Below are 16,079 nucleotides of genomic sequence, written 5' to 3'. Positions count from 1 at the left end.
TAACAACAATCACGGGACATTACAGCGGATAGGACGGAGTGCACGCGAGAGAAGGAGGGACGGAACGGCAACTGGAATGAAGGGTTAGGGCGGCCGTAGGGTGGCGGGAGGAAAACCCGTGACAAAAACTTAGGGGATCGTAACATTTCTCGATGCGTCAGCCGTAAAATTACAGGGACGTGTGCGTGTATTATCCCGTGGCGTGAGCACGGCAGTAAATCAGAATTGCAAGAACCACCGCTAATACGATCGTCGAAATTGGTCAAGTAAGCCGTCGTAGGGAAGAGATCGTAACAAGAAACGTCGGTGGTAATTGTTAATCGTATTTTAAATGCAATTTCTTTTTCACATCGTACCACTTCAGGATTTTATTTCAGTTCTAAATTAAGCGCATTTATATATATATATAGTCCGTTAGTGTATTAAACAACTAAAGCATATCATGTTACTGCATAAAATAATTCATAGATGCTATATGAATCAAGTTCCTTTAGATTTAAAAATAGTTATGGTCAATTGAATATTTAAAATCTGTATTAAAAATGTAGCACACCATCAGCAATACGTTTCTTTAGTCGTCAAATTAATCATTCACCGCGGCCGTTTGTTCGTATGAATCATGGTCATAAGCCCTTTGTGATCGTAACGAGAATCCGCCGCGGTTCAATAGCATAAATATACTTGGAGTAATATCCGAAACTTCTATAATCAGGCGTGATTTATGGGCAAAAATCAGTGGCTTTATAAAGCCTGAAAGGCGCCGCCTAGCTTTGGTGGAGGTGTCGGTTAAGATAAGTTTACGTCGAGCTAAATACCTGATCTAACGACTCATCACGGGCTACATAGACAAGCACAGGCGGCGGAACACCAACCTGTCGCTGAAAGCTTTATTGTGATTTGTGAATCGACTTTGCGGTCACCTTATTTATCATTCGTACGTTTGAAAACCATTACCATTATATGTATAATGTGCTATTGATTTCGAGTCGAAATAATTTTGTATTAGTTCACGATTTTCGTTGGAAACATCATACACACATTCACATACACAAAGTCTATTCTTCGATATCACGTAAATCGTGCACATATCGCGTATAAAATAAAAAGCTCTATAGTCTCTATAGTCTGCTTCACGCGATATTCGTTAATCTTTACACTCATACTTATTTATGAATGCTGCAATTTTAACGAAAATTTACTCGCATCGAGGCTACTATAGCGCTGACAATGAATTTATTCGCGTGTAGTTCAGGGTGAGGTGATTTAATCTAGTTAATGTTGCCTCGAGTCCTCGGGATTTCGATGGCCTAAATCACGACTAACATAAACACAGATATCTTTTAGTCAGTTGCTTAAGGTAAGCCACAAAAATCGCGCGTTCGTGGAAACTACTAATCCCACGACAAACGTATCTGGATCTTGGCCCACTATTCAGCACGGCACGTCTGAGCAATATATTATTGCTCGCGCGGAGCGCTACAACACAATTGATCTAAACGCGCAACCAAGAACAACGCATAGCGAGATTACCGTAATAAACATAGTTGGTCTAGCTCCAAGTCAGTTTATTGCAAGATTTTGTTTCCTGCAGTGGTGTGTGCGCACGTTGCGCACGCGCGATCTCACCGGAGACTTTTCGCGGCGTGAAGACTGTTATAGGCGAAAATCATGGTTGCGATGATTTGTAATCGCAGTAAAAAACGTTATGAGCCATCTTCACAGTCGTATAACTATGATTTCCATGAGCGACAAGATGTCCGTGCTTTTATAACTGATGTAATTATCGCGCTTTATGGAGAAGCAGATTTTTCGTTGTTTCCATTTTATAATTAGCGATGTTTAAAAAGAAGCTCGACTAACTCAAAATATACATAGAGAATAATACCGAACCCAGAAAAGCGTTCACCCAACGATCGCGATTATAAAAGTATCTCATCTGCGTACGTTGACCCGATCCAAAAGAGAGATAACATTATCGAAGTGCGACAGCGATTTCAAAACTCATGTAATATTTACGCGTGGCAATATCAGAACTACATATATACTCACATACATACTAAATAAAAATTACGCGACTCACAGAGGTCATCTGACTCTCTGCTGTTCGTTAGATCTTTATATTATAGTCTTTATAAAAAAATTACTTATATTATTTGCGAAAATATATGAAGCTTTTTTAGGCAATTTTTTTAATCATATAATTATAAATTATATTTTTATATGTATCTAAACATGTACAGACTGAATTAGTCGAATCGGTACTTGCTAGTGAAAAAAGTCTGTGTATTATATATGAATTACACACGTACTCGAAATTATAGTGTCGCAGGATTTTCTTTTGTGATTTTTCTTATTTTTTATAAGTCAGGTACCACAGACATTCGAGTGTCTATACTAAATAAAAATAAATATAAAAATTAATTTGTTTTGAATCACTGGCGATTTCCGAGTTCGGAACTGATACGATTTAAAGTCGGAACGGTTCTTTGGCTACAAACGCGCGCGCCCGATTATTCTTTAACTGTTCGGAGAAGGAACCGACGTGATGATGCCTCGCGGACATCGTATATCTCACCGTCAGTTAAACAAACTGTTGTACGCAACAGCATGCTTCCACCCACCAAAGTAACGAGGAAAATACTTCTTGTATACAGGTGCGCGCACAGGTGCACGCGAACGGCTGCAGAACGCAACGCTTCCAACTGTATCCCGCGCGAACAAGTTTCGTTCATTAGCTCCACCTTGCGCGCCGATTTTATCGGATCTTATGCACCGCTCGTATCCTTCCACATCTTGACGCCTCGCCGCGGCAAGATACGTTATGCGCACACGATCCCCCATCAGGATTTTCGGATGCAAACGCGCCTTCGTTCTTAACAATGATGCAAACGAGGATTCCGTGTGAATGTGATCGTAAGTTCGCCGATAGTATCTAGATTCCCCTCGAGATAGATTCTTTGAACTTGGTACTTGAAGGCGCTGCCTACGCAGCATCGCATTTTGTTACTTATTTTATGTCTTCAGAATTTCGCTGCGTTGCTAGTTAAATTACTCAATAGTTGCTCAATCGACATTCTGCCAGGTATTTAAGAACATTTAGATGCAGTGCACAAGATGATTGGGACGCGCACGGGAAGATGCGAACAAATTATGTATATACTTGTCCTGTTTATCTCTGAAATGATATCACGGTGAACACGTTCATTGTGAAGTACTGACCGCTCGGCAAATTAGCATATCGCGGACGACTCACGAAATATTCATTCCTTTTTAATGAGCATCGAGCTAATTGAATTTATTGAAATTATTGAATGTATTTACCTCGACGATGTTACTTAAATATCATATAACAGTATATATATGCAACGTTCTCAATTTCCACCGTGTAAACGTGCCAATTTTACGAAGAAGTCTAGCTGACGCGAGGATCGTCGTGTGTCTCGATTTCCATACGCGGCGCATGCACGCGCGTTCTCCACAAATCCCCGCGTGCGATCGCGTATCGCGACGCGTAGCGTTCGGAAGCATCGTAACCCGTAACTCGCATTCGCTCCCGCAACAATCGGGTGAGTTTCTTAAGTCACTGTTACCGGCGAGCTCCCACGAAATCGTTCCAGATTTTGTAATCAGAATCCATTGTCGACGTTTCTCCCTTATTTCGCGCCGCGTGCGCGCTTGTGTGTGCGCGGGTCGCGTCGCGTGCACGTGCATGCGTCGAGACAATTTTACGGCGCGAATATAATTGCCGGCGGTACGGTTTCCTTTCCGGCGAAACACGCACGAGCACGCGTACGCGTACGCGAACATTTCCTTCGCGCGTCATCGTCGCGCCCATTGTGTACTGCGAACGGACGCGATTGTTCTCTCTTTCGTCGATTCTCCGTAACCGGTCTTTGATGCCGCGACGCGATCGGGACGCACGTCGACCGTGACGTTTCGCCATCCGCAGGTGAGACGAAGGTGCCAGCGGCGGGTGTGCAATCGCTGAGAAAAGTATGGATTTAGTGCGCAAAGCTTGTAACAATGCGGGACATGCCGCGACATTGCGTAAGCAACCGGGCCATTTTCCAAGCGACTTTATCCCGCCATCGAGATTTTTCAAACCGTGAGAAATTAACGCATGTGTGAGCGATCGAAGTAGCGATGAGATGAAAATCTTTTATCATCCAACTGTTGAGAATTATACAATGTACTCACGCGATATTTTTCGGAGTAACGTCTGATTTTAACGCCTTTCCCGTCATAATGTAACATCTTTCATAATTTGATGAAATACTTTTACTAAATTTAATTTCATCAAAATTTACCGACACCTACAATACACATGCTACACGCGCATACTTGCTGCGGAACGCGCAAATCAACGCTGCGAGCGCCTAAAAAGTAGCACAAGTTGATTCGCGATTAAGCAAACCTGTGAAAAAATACCTTTTAATTGAGAGAAACATTGAAAAATTGCGGCGATACCGTTCATTGTATCCGGACTGATGAGAGTGTCTGCGGATACATGCGCGACAAGTAAAGAATTGCGCTCGTTGTCGTTGTATGTTTGCACGCGCCGTAAGGTATCGTCCACGATCGCGTTCGTCCGATAATATTTGTTGCTCGACTACTTATATTCTAGATTTTCTATGAGAAAGTTGCGCGGGAGAATGTTGGTTCTCGAATGTAATAATCAACTAGCGCACACGATTCCTTACACGATGCGCGTAAGGTTTCCCATGTGATGCCGAAGTACCCGCAGAAAGGAAGATGTTATAGTGACGCAAGTAACTCATCTCTCACCGTCAGTTTCTAACAAGACTGAACTACGTTGTCGTGCGGCAGCATTTGGTTTGCACGATAATGGTGCAGAGCGGAGAATTCAAAGTGCTATATATCAAAATTAATTATCTTTAATAAATAAGATTGTTATTAGGCACGTTAGATACAGCAACTATCGTGAACTACCGGCGATAAAATTTGTCTATTTCAACCTTTAGGATCAATCAAGGCCACGTAACGTGATTCCTTGAATGGAGCTTATAAAATATTGCCATTACGCAATTCAAAGGATATATACCGTTCGATAATGATGACGTTGATTTCGGGATCACAGATGGTCTACCCACAGAAAAGATGTATATAATAGTGACCTCATTTCTTTTATCTCGGTATATACCCGCAAACATCATTACATATATGTAACGTAATCGTTACATATATGCTTCTCCGAATTCAGCGATAAAATTGCCAGTGATATAACAATGCATATTTATAATATGATAAAAATTTATAACATTTGTCCATGAGCAATCCTTCTGACACATTTCCAATTACGTTTGCCAAGATTATTTTATGTCGGTCATCGCGGTATCTACTAATTTCTCACTTTATAAATACTTCATTAATAGCATCTGATCCTAACAGATCCAGAATCTGTTGTACAGATCTATGAAGGAACTTTTGTTAGTTCTATATGTATATCTATAGGCGCATGAAGAGAGCAGAAGCATAATCACGCAAGCACGAGTTTGTTGGCAGGAATTCAAACGTTGCGACAATGCGCGATCGCGCGGATATGCATATACGTCATCGTTCTCTCTTTTCCCGATTTCACTTGAATGTTTCGAACCACCCACCTGGTTATCAATTGCACGGACATTTCGCTATCGTTATCTTAATCGGCAAGTCTGTCGATTTCTTCTGACACAGGTGTACTTATCTATCAGCGTTAGAGCGTATAATAAGATGGAATGCAACTTACACGGATTATCGCAAGGGAAGTTAAATTTCCCGTGGAGGATGTATGCTATACGATACTCTAATACAGAGAAGCGATGAAAAAGAGACTTTATTCTTCTTCTTAATGCGGCACTCGCCGCGGACGTTGCGATTGCTCATGGCATTAGAAGTAATCATATCTACATAACACAAATGATACAAGATAATGATACAAAACGTAGCTCTCGAATCGCGTCTGGTAAGAATCGTTCACTGCATTCGCAATCCTGGAAATACAGTAGATTCCACGAATGCACGTTTAAGTAAGGAACATCATATCTTGATGGACAAATCACCCGAAGATTATTTCTTCTATACCCGTCAAAATACGTACGGCCTTCTTACGCCGTGTGTCAAGCCACTTTCTCTCGCCGATTCGCGTGCGATGCTCGTGAGAGCAATCAAAGACACGATCGGTGGTTCGTTCATCTGAATCTTGCAGCTGATTGGTCAATTAGACGGGAAACACGTAGGAGGGACTACACTCCTACCGACGTGCAGGGGGAAGACCACAAGGGAGAGAGTTCAGAAGAGGATATTTTAATTATCGTCGTTGAGTATACTTCGCCTTCGGGTTCAGCACGCAGTTATCGATTGCGCGCGTTATTAATTACTTAGGAACATAAAATCATCCTCCAAATATGACTCATTATTATATAGATTACTATATTTTTGAATAAACATTCTTTGTTAAAAAAATGAATGTGGTTTGTAAAATCAATTTGAGATTTTACAACAATATATAAATCATGTTATATAGTATTAAATAAATAACATAATTTCTTGAGACATAGAATGATCTCAACAGAAGAAAATGTGCGAAAATAGCAAATAGCACTGCTATCACTCAAAAGTCAGTCAAACAACGCGTCGCGAATTATTTGTGTTTTTCACTTTAAGTTTATTTTTATGTGTATCTAATTATATATTTCTTAAGATCAACCAAACTGAGTAAGAATACACCACAAGTTGTGCCTCACCCGTAGAGTATGTTTCAGGCAAGGAGCAAGGAATGCCAGCATTCGCACGTGGACCACAGGATGGTGGTCCACAGGAAATGAATGACGAAAGATTGGCACATATTCTCTCGGAACCGGGCCATATGCAAATGCGAGGTGAGCACGAGATATCGAACGACGCTGACAGCAAGAGTCCGAGTAGACTCGGTTGCCCGAGTCCGTTCAACAAAGACAGCCAAAATAGGAGACTGAAGAAGTACGAAAACGACGACATTCCCCAGGAGAAGGTGGTAAGGATTTACCAAGAAGAATTGGCCAAGCTGATGGGCACGAGAGTGGAAAATCTTCGTCCGCGAGAGTTCCCTAGGTAAGATCACGATTAATGACATGGATTTGCTTGCCGACGTTTATATCGCAATTCACCCGACTGACACACAATCTCTTCCGATGCACGATGATGACTAAACGGATGACACACACGACCGAATTAATGTCTTATACTTACTCGGACATTGTGGCACGAAATGTCAAGAGCAAATCGTTATTTCGTGATAAGAAAACCTTATTTAAGTGGTGCAAATTTCTATGTCTCTACCTAACTTGAATAAAAATACTCTATGTAATAGAATATGACCTATATGTATCTCGATGGTAATTGAAAAAAAAAAAAAGATTTTTCTGTGCGACATGTAATTTAAAGTTGATGGATGTATCGTACAACATTTATGTACGATTGCGTTTACCGCGATTGATCGTTATTGAGGACAGCACATGACCTCGATTGACCGTAGCGCGATCTTTCCGCATTTTTTCAGTGGTACCCAGGGCGGTCTTCATGGCATCGAGCGCACCCAGGAAGACATTCGACTAGCATTGGATGCTTATCACCGTGAGCTCCAAAAATTGAATGCCGCACCAGGTCAGAATCCCTCGATGGCCGGATTGCCGGGATTGCCTGGACTACCAGGTTTGCTGGCACTTCAACAGCAAGCTCTTCAACAACACCACTTAGCCGCGAATGGCGGCGGCGGTGTTCAGGACTTGAGTTTAGGCAAAGTGGATCCGCGCAATAAAATGATAAACGGTGTGTCGGAAGAAGAAAAAGAGAAGATGGAAGAGGCGATGAGACACGCCGGAAGTGCATTCTCTTTAGTGAGGCCGAAGCAGGAATCGACGGGTCCTCAATCAACGCCCGGCGGTTCCAGCGCGAGTTCACCCCTTGGCAATTCCATACTTCCCCCCGCGATGACACCCAACGAGGAATTCTCTAGTGCAGCGGCAGCCAGCCCTCTTCAGAGAATGGCCTCTATCACGAACAGTCTGATAAGTCAACCGTCCACCCCAACTCACCATTCGGCCAATCAAAGACCGCTGAAAGCCGTGCTTCCTCCGATTACCCAGCAGCAGTTCGACCTGTACAATAATCTTAACACTGAAGATATTGTAAAGAGGGTAAGCGTGATTGTAAGCGTGATTCAAGTAATCATACCAAGCGTCAATTTATTGTTTGTGTTACATATATCTAATTTTGAATATTTCTAATCCACAGGTGAAGGAACAGCTGTCTCAGTATTCGATTTCACAGCGGCTATTCGGCGAATCAGTATTGGGTCTATCTCAGGGATCAGTGTCAGACCTCCTCGCGCGTCCAAAACCATGGCACATGCTGACCCAAAAGGGTCGTGAGCCCTTTATCCGGATGAAGATGTTCCTCGAAGATGACAACGCGGTGCACAAGCTCGTCGCCAGCCAGTACAAGATCGCACCGGAGAAGCTAATGAGGACCGGCGGCTACGGCGGCCTGCCTCGTAAGTTTAACTCAGGTCAATATAGATGTTTTGTTACTTTATTATCAATGTAGTTCGGGAGCTCTGATATGTCTGACGAACACGACGTCACGATAACGTGTATTTTGTTACGACAAAAAAACAACTTTAAACAAGCATGACATCTTTGCAACATATTGTAAGATTCCTTCGTCGATTGAAAACGGAGCAAATGTTTATTGTATTCCGTTTACTCCAGTAAGCAGTAATGCACCCCACTACCGTTTGTCTCTGATTTTTCGGCGAGTTTATTTTTTACGGTAACGTGTTCCGGAGTCACTCGTAACGGAGCCTTTGTCAGATGCTCATTAGATAGTGAGACACGGTAGCTGTTAGTTTGGTTGAGACTGCGGTATTCAGTGTTAAGGCTTAAAAGAGAAATCTTTCACGAATCGTGAATTTCTGTGTTAGTGTAACCGGTACGAAGGGACATAAATGAATTTTGTAACGAATGTGCAAGCCAAGTTGAACTATAACTTATTTTCTCATCCTTTTCAATTAAATATTATAAACTAAACTTCGACATTCATTTAAATAATCGGCTCTTCCTTACATATCACTCTAATACTTTATCAAAGACCTTACAATATATGCAACTTCTTTATTTTATTGCAGAATGAGTTGAAAATTGTATTGATATGATCTTTGATAGAAATAAATGGACAAAGACTTGCATTGTTTGACGTCCGTAGGAGATGAGCTTTCGGACTATCAAATTTCGTTTAAAACTCCTGAATTTTCTTGATCGAATTTCTTATTGTTACAGCTTGTGGAACACCTATGAAACCTATGCCGCCAACGAAACTCGTCCAAGAACAGCTTCAGAACGCAGCGAAGGCGCAGGCCGCCGCTCAAGCAGCTGCGCAAGCAGCGGCGCAACAGCATCAGCAGGAGAATCAGATGCAGCTCGGCCCACCACAACAAAGTCCTCAACATCCGCAGCATCCGCAGCATCCGCAGCATCCGCAGCCGCCACCACCGATGATGTTGACCCCGCCCGGACCTCATCATCCTCATACTCAGCTCAGCATGCAAGAACTCCAAAAGAAACAACAGCAGCAGCAGCAACAAATGTCACTACACTCGCCGCATCATCAAATGGCACCGTCGCCACTTCGAAGTCTTCATCCGCACATTTCACCAAGCGTATACGAGATGGCCGCCCTTACGCAGGATCTCGACACACAGACAATCACAACGAAGATCAAGGAAGCGTTACTGGCTAACAACATCGGCCAAAAGATCTTCGGTGAAGCAGTTCTCGGTCTGTCGCAGGGCTCCGTCAGTGAGCTACTGAGCAAACCGAAACCATGGCATATGCTCAGTATAAAAGGCCGGGAGCCTTTCATTAGGATGCAACTTTGGCTGTCAGACGCACACAACGTCGATCGACTGCAGGCGTTGAAGAACGAACGACGAGAGGCGAACAAGAGACGACGTAGCAGCGGTCCCGGTCACGACAACAGCTCCGACACTTCGAGTAACGACACGGCCGAGTTCTACCACGCGGCATCACCTGGTCCGGGACCCACTACCGGGAAGAAGCAGCGCGTTCTTTTCTCGGAAGAACAGAAGGAAGCTCTCAGACTCGCCTTCGCCTTGGATCCGTATCCCAATGTGGCCACCATCGAATTCCTTGCCAGTGAACTTGCCCTGTCCTCGAGGACGATAACGAACTGGTTTCACAATCATCGAATGAGACTGAAGCAACAGACGCCGCACGGCCAACCGGAGCCGCAATCGCCACGAGAACCCGGCCAACCGTTCGACCCTGTTCAATTCAGATTGTTATTGAACCAAAGACTGTTGGAGATTCAAAAGGAGAGACTGGGTTTAGGAAATGTACCTTTACCTTACTCTCCGTACTTTAATCCTAACCTGGCGGCCCTGGTAGGTAATGCATTAAAGGAACAATGCTCCGGTCTTGACCTCTCCATGAATGCCCTGAAGCGAGAGCCCAATCAAGAATTCGAGGACGAGGACGTCGAGGACGCGATGAGTAATCTAGGTAGCGAGGATTCGGAAGGTTCGGCCGGCAGTATAAAGAGGGAACCCACAGAAACACCGACGGCACCCACGACGGCCAGGTCCAATAGAAGAAAACCCGCGGCACCACAATGGGTGAATCCAGAGTGGCAAGAACCAACGAGAACGGGCGACGAAGTTATCATCAATGGCGTTTGCGTGATGCAGACGGACGATTACGGAGTAAAGAGAGAGGCCGAAGAAACTATAAGAGTCGAGCCGACACCAGTGCAGGATCGATACGAAGAGGATGCTCAGAGCGATGTCTCTTCCGTGTCGGGCAACAATGGGGCCGATCGAGATAGCCCGCTTCCTAGTCCAAAGTCTGGTCAGAACAGTCCAACGACGTCGCTCAGACCGCCGTCGGCGCAACAGACGCAACAGTCCACGGAAGAAAGTCCGAAGGACGTGGTGAAACACGAACCAGAGGAAACGTGGGATTACTAGGACAATTCGAGGCACAAAATTCCATGGGATTACGCGCGAGCTCGATGTTTTTTCTTCGGACAAAGTCGAAACTCGAGCGGAATGTCCAACGTGTTTCCAGGGTCGTATTGTTGAGATATGCCAAAACGCTTTGTAAGAAAAGACGTTCCGCAAGGATCACCGATCTAGTTAAGTTTTAAATGAGAAAACCAGCTATAGGACTCGATCGTGCGAGTCCTGCCTACCACGAGGGCATTATCATAGTGAGGCGAACGCAAAGAATCTAGGAAGGTGTCATCGGAGAGGAAACAAGAGGATATCTTGGTCGACGGACCAGCGCCAGGAGAACAAAACGATCAAAACTGAACGGAGCTCAATCAAAAGGACTCACATTGACATTTTCTATGCGGCAAGTGTTACGAGATCAGTGTCGGTGCGCGCGGGCCAATGGCGAGATCGTATCATTTAGAGGAACTGTGAAGTACAACGAGCCCGGCTGTGGAAGGACGACGGGCTCTCGTTGCAATTCGCTCGAAATTCGAGAGAACCCCGGCCGCTTTCGTTTTTGGATGACATCCCCCCCTCCCGATGATGGATGATCGATGGGGTATCATTCCAGAGGAGGGGAGAGACTAGGAGCGGACTAGATAATTCACGGAAAACGGAGGTGGTCCGGGTTCGCCACAGTGCAATCTCCCAGTAACTAATTGTTAGATCGAATTATTATTAATTTTTAAACGAAAATTACGCGCGACGGAACGGCCGATTAATAATTATTGCATAATTGTGATTCATGTTATTGTTTATACTCGCCTCCCTATATCCCCCATAGCGATTAAGCTGTTAATGTTGTATACTCCTCTCTCTATCTCCAGTTACGTACCTTTTTATCTCTTTCGGTTAAGACTCGACGTTTTCCTCTCTTTTTTCCTACCTTTTGCTTACCCGTCTATTTATAAAACTGCGAGGAGAATGATCACTTAAGACCGTTACCAATGTTATTATTATCACTGCTATTATATATAATTACAAATTATTAATATTATTATTAAATAATTATAATTATCATTATTGAATAATCTCAGTTGACAAGAGCACTGTCATCGATTACTATTTTTACGTTGATATGTTGAACGGCGTTGCAGAATGTAAAATACCAAAAAAGAAGTAAATTTATTCGTTCCACGAGATGATTATTTAAACTTCCTTTTTCTATTTGTTGGAAACTATTAGCTGCGCTAAAATAATTGGTGATGAATATCTTTGACGATTATTATTTAATATTCTTTTGATTATTATTGTATTATATTTATATTATTGTATTATTAGGCTTATGTTATCATTACTATTATTATTCTCATTATTTTATCAATAATCATTATTATTTTATTATTATTAGAATCATTGTCGTGACAACAATGTGGCTTGTAAAGCCAATGTGATAGAGCTTATATTGCGATGATGCATAAAGAGAAAGAGCGCGTGCGAGCAAAAGACGAACAGACACGCCGATTTCACAGAACGAGGCGAGAGATTGCGCGAATTTAACGTGCGATTTTTAGCATATGTAAATATTTCTGTACAAAGGAAAAGAATGGAAGAAACTTCGGAATACGAAAACAAAGAACTACATACATGCATACATACACACACATATACATATACACATACAGGTACACGAACGTATATATACACAATACGATCTTGTATATTTACTTACTTACCACACTTAACTATCTAATAGCGTACGAATATATCCACACGCAGACTAACAGCGGTACACATTGAGCGACTGCACGCTGAATTTTCACTTGTCGCGGACGGTATTGCACACCGTAAGAATGAAGTTGCGTAATCAGTGACGAACGATGAGATAAGAGAAGAAAGAGAATTGAGCCATGTGTTTCAATGACCACTCGTCGCGATCCGTGAAAATGCAGCGTTCGGTTTATTATAAGCGGCGCAAAAGGAGAACACGTAATTATGAGAATTTGCCGTAAATTAATCGATGCCTAGAGGGAGGGAAAAATGCGCAGAAGAATAGAAGATACTTCGAGGCGATTCAGCGAGACATTAAGAGCGAAAGGACGAGTGAACGAATGAGTGAACATGTGCGTGCGTGATAAACTTCGTAAGAGAGAGAAAGAGAGACAGTCCTCGAATTATTACGAATCAAACTATAGTATTTACCAGAATAAATTTTAATCTTCAATTAAATTCTAGTCCGCAATTAAAAATATAAAAAAAAATGGAAACAAACGTGAATGATATTGCATGGCACGAGGCAGAGACGCAAGGAATTCGTGCGAGACGATCGCTTTAGAAGGGCATTGCTAAACGAGAGACCAGTGATCGATTGATTCTGTTTTTCCCCATTCCCCAACCTTGATTCTCGATTCTTTTTAAAGTTTTTCATGAATCGTCACAACGGAAGTCGATCGGACCGGATTATCGAATGTACATATTGCTATACTCATGCGATTACATCTCGTAACTTAATGACGCTGATTCCGCCTGTCGACGAGTGATGATCCTGAGTCTTACCGAGTAGCCTGACGATCAACGAGAATATGAACGATCGTGGCAGACGAGATCACGACAAAGACATCCGTATTTCATCGATCGTCTATAAGTCTATTATCGAATAATACATCGATTGGGCTACGATAGTAAAAGCTCCGGATGCGAGCAGGTTACGATGAAGCAGGGAGAAAAAGAACAAACGTGCGATCTCACATCTTCGAATACCAAACTAAATTATTTCGCTCGAGCATTAGTCTAATATTCATCCTTATACGATTTGTCAACTTCGGTTAACTGTACGACTGACGCGGCATCCGCCAATCGCGAATCCGTAGATAATCGTCGATTCTCACGACGGAGGAGTCGAACGCGAGCTCGTTTTCTTAGGATTTATTACAGGTACAACAATAATGCGACTCGTGTCGATGAGACGATCGGATTTTAGGCCGCAATCGCGGCCGAAGCTCGACGGATAGGCGCCTTACGATTTATTATATATGTTATACATTATGATTGTTTCCCTGTTCTTCGTTCGCGGCGGACAAGTGTAACGCATAGATTCTTTGTAGATACAGGATAGCCGGTAGATAGCCGATAGCTTTAATTATTTAAACAGTACAGCTTTTATGTCGAGAGCAAAGATCGACGACCGTCTATGGTGTACGGCGGACATGTAATATAACGTAACGAATACACAAGTGCATAATTGCGTGCGGATGCGTTAGCGTTATCGACAACGGCGGGAAGGAGGGAAATCATATCGTAAAACCTAATAATATTTTACAACAAAAGGTAACTTGTAGATAGACATTTAAAAGCTGTTGAGGCCCCCCCCCAGGACGCGCGAGGGAGAGACGCGCGCGTGTACCGAAACCGCACGCGCGCGGGCATACGATCAAAAAAAGAAAAAAAAAGAAGAGTAAACGAACCACGAAGGACACTGTCATCCAGTAGTGAAAATAATGTATTAAAAAAAAAACAAGAAGGTTTACCTAAAGTAATAGTCTATTGATTTGTATTTCATTTCGAACTGTATTATAGCTTTAAAGAGTATCCTGTACATTGCATAAACACACGAGCACTATTGTTTTAAATTGTACGTTTACGATTATTATACGAAGATAAAAAAGAAATAAATAAGGTATACAAAATATTGAAGATATATGAGAGATTTATTGACGATCTTAACTTATAAGGATCTTTAATATCTCCTTTATGCGACTTTACGAAAAATTATATTAAATTATATTATCCATCTCTTCCGTGAGAATTTGAACATTAAGGCGGCTAATTGTTGCTAAATATCAATAACAATAACAATCATCACCGCCTCGGAGACATTGACAGAATAAATTATTGCTACAACTTATTTGCTTTGTTTCTAACTTTGAAATGCTTCTCTTCGAATTTCAAAACTTTAGCTCTTTATCTTCTTGATTAATTTGATATGTGCATGTTTAATAATCACCACTTTTAAGGGCAAAAAGAGATTTTTTAGTAATTCATTTTCAGAAAGACAGAATTTCATAATATTTTACTTTTATGTAGCATATAAAACGTGAAGAAGCAACATATGATGGCTTATCTTTGTTTCCTTTCAAATAATATATTTATTACACAATATATCTATTACATGTTTTTCTCTGTTATTTAATACTGGAAAAATATGTAACAAGCGTATAATTGTAAAAATATACATAATAACATGAAGAGACTTGATGTTTCAAACTGTCTTAAGTATTATTACGCTAATTATTCTTGTTATTCTGATTCTCTAGATGAATCTTACATTCTTACCGTTTAAAATTCTCGAAGTAGTTGTTAAACATGCAATAACATACAATTCAACCACGAGATAAATGGAAGATTATCTTCATTGTATATACGCATAAAATTATATTATTCGTATCAATGTTTCCTTTAAAAAGTTTCTAAATTAAAAGCCTGTATATTAAATATTACGCTGCAAATTATTAATCACCCATCTTTTCCCTTTTTTACCGTATTGATCTTGCTTTAATATAGCCTTAATAAATTTTAAACTTTTGACACGAATAAAATTGCTAGAATAACAAAAAAATTTTTTAACTAATTAAACTGGATATTATTTTTATGGATCTCGCATATTATATGCACATTAAAAAATAGAAAACGAAAAATGGATTTAATGTTTTTATACTAATTTATTGCACTAATTTATTATAGATACTCATTATCGTGCAAATAAAGAAAATAATTAAACACGATGTTCTATTTTTTAACAAAACTGTAGAGAAATTAAAAAATAAATTTGTATAATTATATTATCTCGGAATTATTTTGAAATGTTAAACAAACTTTTACTTTTTTTTATTAACGTTTGCTGCAGCGGCATCTTACAGATGAGGAAAGAAGCATGTGATTTCCCAGCACAATCACTTACCTTCGATTGCAAATATAAATTTTATGTACGCTTATAATATAAGAAAATATTTTAATCTTCCTATTCTATATTTTATATATGTATAAATATTTATTACATATATTCACACAAAAAAAACATTCACAAGAGAATGTA

General features: G+C 41.2%; 1 protein-coding gene across 6 annotated transcripts in view; it reads left to right on the top strand.

Moving 5' to 3' along the window:
* Window positions 1-14,680, top strand: part of Cut (homeobox protein, cut) — a 136,894-nt gene extending 122,214 nt beyond the window's left edge. The window contains exons 6-9 of one of the 6 annotated variants that reach the window (XM_071718852.1): window positions 6,750-7,089; window positions 7,538-8,186; window positions 8,272-8,545; window positions 9,315-14,680. In XM_071718852.1, the coding sequence (XP_071574953.1) occupies window positions 6,750-7,089; window positions 7,538-8,186; window positions 8,272-8,545; window positions 9,315-11,020 (2,969 nt within the window). In that variant the 3' untranslated portion in view covers window positions 11,021-14,680. Of the gene's footprint in view, window positions 1-6,749; window positions 7,090-7,513; window positions 8,187-8,271; window positions 8,546-9,314 lie in introns of all 6 variants that reach the window. The other 5 variants (XM_071718813.1, XM_071718830.1, XM_071718822.1 and 2 more) reach the window with 5 other exon arrangements.
* Window positions 14,681-16,079: the final 1,399 nt, after the last annotated feature.

Source organism: Temnothorax nylanderi, unplaced genomic scaffold (assembly GCF_030848795.1).
Source record: "Temnothorax nylanderi isolate EJ_2023f unplaced genomic scaffold, tnyl_v1.0 TNYL_tig0007_pilon, whole genome shotgun sequence".
Taxonomy (NCBI): domain Eukaryota; kingdom Metazoa; phylum Arthropoda; class Insecta; order Hymenoptera; family Formicidae; genus Temnothorax; species Temnothorax nylanderi.
This window is presented reverse-complemented; position numbering and strand designations above follow the sequence as displayed.